Source organism: Embiotoca jacksoni, unplaced genomic scaffold (assembly GCF_022577435.1).
Source record: "Embiotoca jacksoni isolate LCO1_2020_lvr unplaced genomic scaffold, fEmbJac1.0.p SCAF_66, whole genome shotgun sequence".
NCBI classification, from domain to species: domain Eukaryota; kingdom Metazoa; phylum Chordata; class Actinopteri; family Embiotocidae; genus Embiotoca; species Embiotoca jacksoni.
In genome coordinates, this window is record NW_027185421.1 from 1,506,252 (window position 1) to 1,512,186 (window position 5,935).

The window sequence follows — 5,935 nt, forward strand, 5'->3', positions numbered from 1 at the left end:
CAATTGGACAATAGCGCGAGCGTGGTCACCCTGTTTTTCCTCCTTTTATTGGGGGGCGGAGGGGGGGGATGAGTTGTAAAGTTCAAATCCTTGCGTGTTGTTTGTCCTACAGTTGGGAGTTTATTATTATTATTATTATTATTGAACAAAGAGCTGAAGTTGAATGACAGCAGCTGTCAAACAAAGGTGTGAGTAGAAAGGGGTGGTGGTTGGGGATGAGGGGAGGGGCACATTACTAACACTGGTGTTGCTGCTTGGCACACACGGGATGGTCTTTAAGGGGGGGGTGACTCAGCGAGAAGTTGCAACCAGGAGGTGGGAATCCTTTATTTTAAGGAGATCAGATTTATTTGTGGTGAAGCTGTTGTGGAGTATTTCCTCCGTATTCATGCAGAAGCATGCTCGGACTGAAGTCTCCCCTTCTTGGTGGTGTTAAATGTGGCTGCAGCTAACTGGGGAGGGGGGGGGGACAGGGACAGGGGGGGAGGGGGGCAGTATAGCATCTGAAAGCTGAATGGGAGTCACGCCTCGCAGCTCAACACACACAAGGAGCCCCACTCCGCTGCACACTTTCAATACCACATGGTTGTCTGTCAGGAGGGGGGAGGGACGGGGGTGGAGGGTGTGTGTGTGTGTGGGGGGGGGGGGGGGTGCATGCACAAAGACTACAGGGTGGGTGAGGTCCCGTCAGTAAATCCTCATTTCTCTTGCAACAAAAACACAAAAACAAACAGGGATAATGTCAGCGGAGCAGAGATGGCTTCCTTCTCCAACACCCCCCCCCCCCCCCCTCCCCCGGCTCCTGTTTTACTACGATGAGCTGCTTCTTTCTTTTTTTGGGTTGATTTATTTTTTTGATTGAGGCCCTTCATTAAGTTGGCGCCGCGTACCCCCTCCCCCCCCGCCCCCCCACCCAGCACCACGCTTTCAGAGCCCGTCTGGTTGGGAGCTGGCAAACGGAGCATCCTGTCATTGAAGAAGAAAAAAATAAAAAGAGAAGGAGGGCTGGGTCCGATAGCTTCCTCCCGTCATCGATCTCTAACCGGGACGCTCCTCACCTCTTTTCCTTTTGTTTGGAATCACGTCCCTGAAAATAAACCTTCATCTTTCCGGTGGGGGTCGAGTGCTCGTTGCCTGTTTCGGTGTGCAGATCGTTCTTTTGAATTTAAAATGTGGCGTGAGGAAGAAGTGATTGTTTAAAAGGCCGTGGCGGCGGGGTCACCGGCGGGGTCACCGGTGACCCCTCAGAGTGCCGTCGGCCTTTACGTCCGTACCACCGCTTCCTGGGAAGTAGTGGAGTAGCAGCCGGGGAAGATATCACCCGAAGGTGTCTGGAAACCGTCTGATACCTGCTGCTGGGATTTCTTTTCCCTCCAGCTTGTTAACGCTGTGACACGCTGCGTTCCCTGAAGCATCCGGACTCCTTCCGGTACGATGAGATCACCGCGCTAAAACCAGCTTTCAGAATCAGGCCTCGGAGCTCCGTCGCTCGTTTAGCTCGTCGATAAACGAGGAAACCTTAACGAGGAAGCTGTTTTCGGTGCATCTTTAACGTGACTGAAATACAAACTCAACTGTTGTGTGTCTTTTGCTTACGTTTTTTTTTTCTCTTCACGACCTCAAACGCACCCGAGGATTCCTCTTAAATAGCGACTGGTTTACGACGCCGCGGCGCTGCGTCTGTCGGGGTGATTTGTCGTGAAATCACATTAACCTGCACTCTGTCACGTTAAAGACTTAAAAGCCTTTAATAGAGTCGACTCGTCCTCGCTGATCAGAAACAGGAGCACCGAACACCGGCGAGCTCGGGGGGGTCGACCCAATCGTCTCGCAAGTTCAGGTAAAGGTCAGAAAAGCAACGGCTCAGTGAAAATACAGCAGATATGTGCAGGCGTGTTCTCCGGAGAACACGCGTCTCTTAGTTAGTTTGATTTAGTGCAGATAAAGCGTCACACTCAATAAGTACACTGATGCCGAGGTGCCCGAGAGCTCATAAATCCTGCTAACGACGGCGTATGCTTTGCTAGTAAAAAAAACAAAAAACCTGCAACATATTAAGTTAAACCGGTCGTAAGTAGTCCGCTATGAACAACATAAAGAGGGGGGGGGGGGGGGGTCCTTTCAGCTGGGTGATAACGAGGTGTGTTCCTCTTACTTCATCTGTGTCACTAAGTGAAGCTTCGTGTTTACTTCTTCTTCTAACGTGTTTGTGTCTCTGCAGGTTGTAAGATCAAAGCCCTGCGAGCCAAAACCAACACCTACATCAAGACGCCGGTCCGAGGAGAGGAACCCGTGTTCCTGATCACCGGCCGGAAGGAGGACGTCGCGCTGGCGCGCCGCGAAATCATCTCGGCCGCCGAGCACTTCTCCATGCTGCGGGCCTCGCGCAACAAGCTGGGCGTGTCCTTCAGCGGCTCCCCCCCCACGCCTCTGCCGGGTCAGACCACCATTCAGGTGAGAGTGCCATACCGGGTGGTGGGGCTGGTGGTGGGGCCCAAGGGCTCCACCATCAAGCGCATCCAGCAGCAGACCTGCACGTACATCGTCACGCCGAGTCGGGACCGCGACCCCGTCTTCGAGATCACGGGGTCGCCGAGCAACGCGGAGCGGGCCCGCGAGGAGATCGAGGCGCACATCGCCTTTCGGACGGGGGGGCTGCACGACCACAACAACGAGAACGACTGCCTGGGGGCCGAACGGCGGCGGCAGCCCGGCGGGCAGCGGCGGGGGGCTGGAGAGCCGGCTCCAGCAGGTGTGGGGGCTGCAGGGGGGGGCAGCGCAAGCCGCTCACCAGCAGCTACCGCCAGAACTTCTCCGATGCCATGGTGGGAGGGGGAGGCGGCGGAGGAGGAGGAGGAGGGGGGAGGAGGAGGAGGAGGAGGAGGCGAGGGAGGGGGCATCTACAACAAGGCCAACTTCTCCAGCTCCGGGGAGAAGCCCTGCTCCTACTTCGGGTCGGAGGGCACTCAGAGCTGGGGCGACCCCGACTACCCCAAACAGGTGGCCTTCTACGCCCAGCAGCGCTCCAAAAGCTTCGGCGGCCTCCCGCTACCGCTGACCCGCCTCTCGCCCGGCCTGCCCGAGCCCTGCGGCGGGAACGCCAACAACTCTTCGGTCGGCGGCATCGCGCCCGCGGCCGGCTCGCCTCACGCCCAGGCCCGCCGCGCCCACAGCGAGCCCACCTCGGCCGGCGAGGGCTTCCCGGGCCGCCTGCCGGTGCCGGACTCGCCGCCGGCCGGCGTGCGGGACTGCATGACCTGCTTCGAGAGCAAAGTGACGGCCGCCTTGGTGCCCTGCGGCCACAACCTCTTCTGCATGGAGTGCGCCATCCGGATCTGTGAGCTCAACCACCCGGAGTGCCCCGTGTGCCACACCCAGGTCACACAGGCCATCCGGATATTCTCCTAAAGGAACCACGTCAGTTTTTAAAATCATTTAGTTTCGTCAGTGTTTGTTCGATAATTATTTCCTGTTATTATGATTATTATTATAATACACACTTTTGTTTTTCAGAAAATTTAAAAACAATCAAGCAGATATTTTAGAAGGCACTGCTTGCTTTACTAAAAAGTATAAGAAATATTTTTAAGTTTTTCTTTTATATATATATATGCATATATATTTTATAAAAGTTTTGTTTATAAGAGAAGTATAGTACCTTGCATTTTCAGTTTTTTGACTGCTGCTGTTTTTCATTCATGGATCACAGTGTAGGCAGAGGTAGACAGTAATGTGAACATTTTATTATTCAAATTTTTTATTTTACCATGAAGTGGGTTTATATTGAAGGAAGAAGATGATTGTTGAGGTACCCAATCTGCACCTGACCGACCCGGAGAGTCAATGTTGTTATTAGAAGGAAGGAAGAAAGAAAAAGAAAAGAAATTACAATTTTCATTGCACCTTACAATCATCTTGGTCTAAAATAGGATTGTCAATCATACCTTGAAATTTCTGGAGCAGATGTGAAGGTGAATTCAGCCCCGCGCCCCCCGCCTGCCCCCCTCCCCAGTTTTTTACTGTGATTGTGTTTGATATAATTGGTCCCAAAAAATAATAATATTTAGTCAAAAATGTGAACAGATTGGTTTCGAGTCCTGACGAGGAAACCAAAAAACAACAACCCGCCTTTTATTTCAGCTTCTACCTTTGAGTCTTAGAAAGAACGGAAAAAAGGGGGGGGGGGGTGCTTAGGACTTTACATCATTTATTTATGCCGATTGGTTTGATTGGTGTCATTACTCACAGAGCGTCGGTGGAAGTTCTTTCCAGCAGCCGTTGATTCCACTTCGGTGGCTGCAGTTTGTTGAAAGGACTCGGTGACGCCGGCGCTCCTCGAGAAGCATGTGGTTCCCTCGGCCGGCTTAAAGCACTGATTTAATTTGTGAGGCCGACTTTGGAATTCATCCAGTTGGCTTGTTTTCTCCATATCTGCCCCCTCCCCCACCCCACCCCACCCCCGATGGACTCGTCTCCAAAGCCACCTTAACCGCAGCTTTTATTGTCTGACGTGGTCATGGTTTTTTTTTTTTTTGGGCCTCCGCGGCCGCTGAGCAGAACGATGAAGGACAAGAAAGCTCGGTTCAACCGGCGTCTCCCTCCGGTGACGGAGGAGCGCCGGGACGGAACCGGTGACAGAGGACGGAACCGGTGACGGAGGACAGAACCGGTAGAACCGGTGACAGAGGACAGAACCGGTGACGGAGGAGCGCCGGGACAGAAGCCGAGTGAAAACTGTACAAACCTGCAGAAGAGTCCTGAAACCAACCGGTAATCCTTCTCCTGCTAACAGCATTAATGTGGGGGGGGGCTGTCTCCCCTGTAATTAGCAAAGAAGCTGTACAGGAGCAGGTGTTTCATGGCACACTGTGGCGGTGACCTCGAGCTGGAGGTCTCGCCTGGCCCCCTTTTCTTTCTCCCTTTTTCTTTCGGGAGTGGCTTTCATTCCCCCCCCCCCCCCCCCCCCCCCCTCCCAGCCTCCCTCCTCTGCTTTACAGTTCGATCGCTGGCTTGCTTGCTTTTTGTTTTGTTTTTTTTGTTCCGAAGGCCTCTCAGAGTTTGAGGGGGGGGTGGGGGGGTGGGGGGTATTGTCTGGGCCCCGGTAGCGGCGTGGCGCTGCTCGGTAGCTGGGACACGGCCTGGATCCACTCATTGATAATTAGGCAAATGGTGCCGGTCCAGGTGCGGACCGTGTGGGGGTGGGGGGGGGACTCTGGAGGGGGGCTGCATGGTCTGGATGCAGCTGGGCGAGTAAGACCCCCCCCCCCCCCCCCTTCCTCTCCATCCACTGTGCAGTGAGAGGGAGGGGGGGGAGGGCGGCATCTTTTGTCCCAAAAAACCCACTAAATTTGAAAGACAGGAGCTGAATCTGTGCCCCCCCCCTCCTCCCCCCACAGCTACCTGTGTGCAGCTGCTGCTGATGATGATGATGATGATGATGATGATGATGATGATGAACACGCTCACCTACAAAAAGGAGTGATTGTGTGATCTTACTACAGCATTAACACCCTCCACCCCCCCCTCTGCACCACCCTTTGGATTGGGTCCTGATTGTGTGACAGCGCCGGTGCAGATCGAAATTTCCACAAAGCGCCCCCCCCCCCCCCCCCCCTCCCCCCCGTGTCAGCGAGCTACTGTATGGGACATCCTGCAACTGCTCCTTCACAAGTGGACACCGAAGGGGCTTCAGCCAATGGCAGACCCCCCCCCACCCCACCCCACCCCACCCTCCTCCTCATGTTGAGCTTCCACAATGAAATCAGACAATTGTAATTGACAGGAAAGCCGAGGAAACGCCCCGTTGAAGCAGCACTCACGCTGAATCAAATTACACCCTCTGCACCGGCCTCAGACCCAGCCGGGGGATTTCAGAGGGCTGCAGGAGAGCGGGTGGGGGGGGGCAGGGATTAAAGCTGTTGAAAGATGAGGGGGG

General features: G+C 54.4%; 1 protein-coding gene across 1 annotated transcript in view; it reads left to right on the forward strand.

Annotated features, from left to right (window-relative positions):
• The window catches only part of mex3a (mex-3 RNA binding family member A), a 6,202-nt gene extending 1,248 nt beyond the window's left edge, over positions 1-4,954 (forward strand). Inside the window, 4 exon segments of the mRNA XM_069175304.1 lie at positions 2,222-2,688; positions 2,690-2,767; positions 2,769-2,838; positions 2,870-4,954. Of these exon segments, the coding sequence (XP_069031405.1) occupies positions 2,222-2,688; positions 2,690-2,767; positions 2,769-2,838; positions 2,870-3,408 (1,154 nt within the window). The 3' untranslated portion in view covers positions 3,409-4,954.
• Positions 4,955-5,935: the final 981 nt, after the last annotated feature.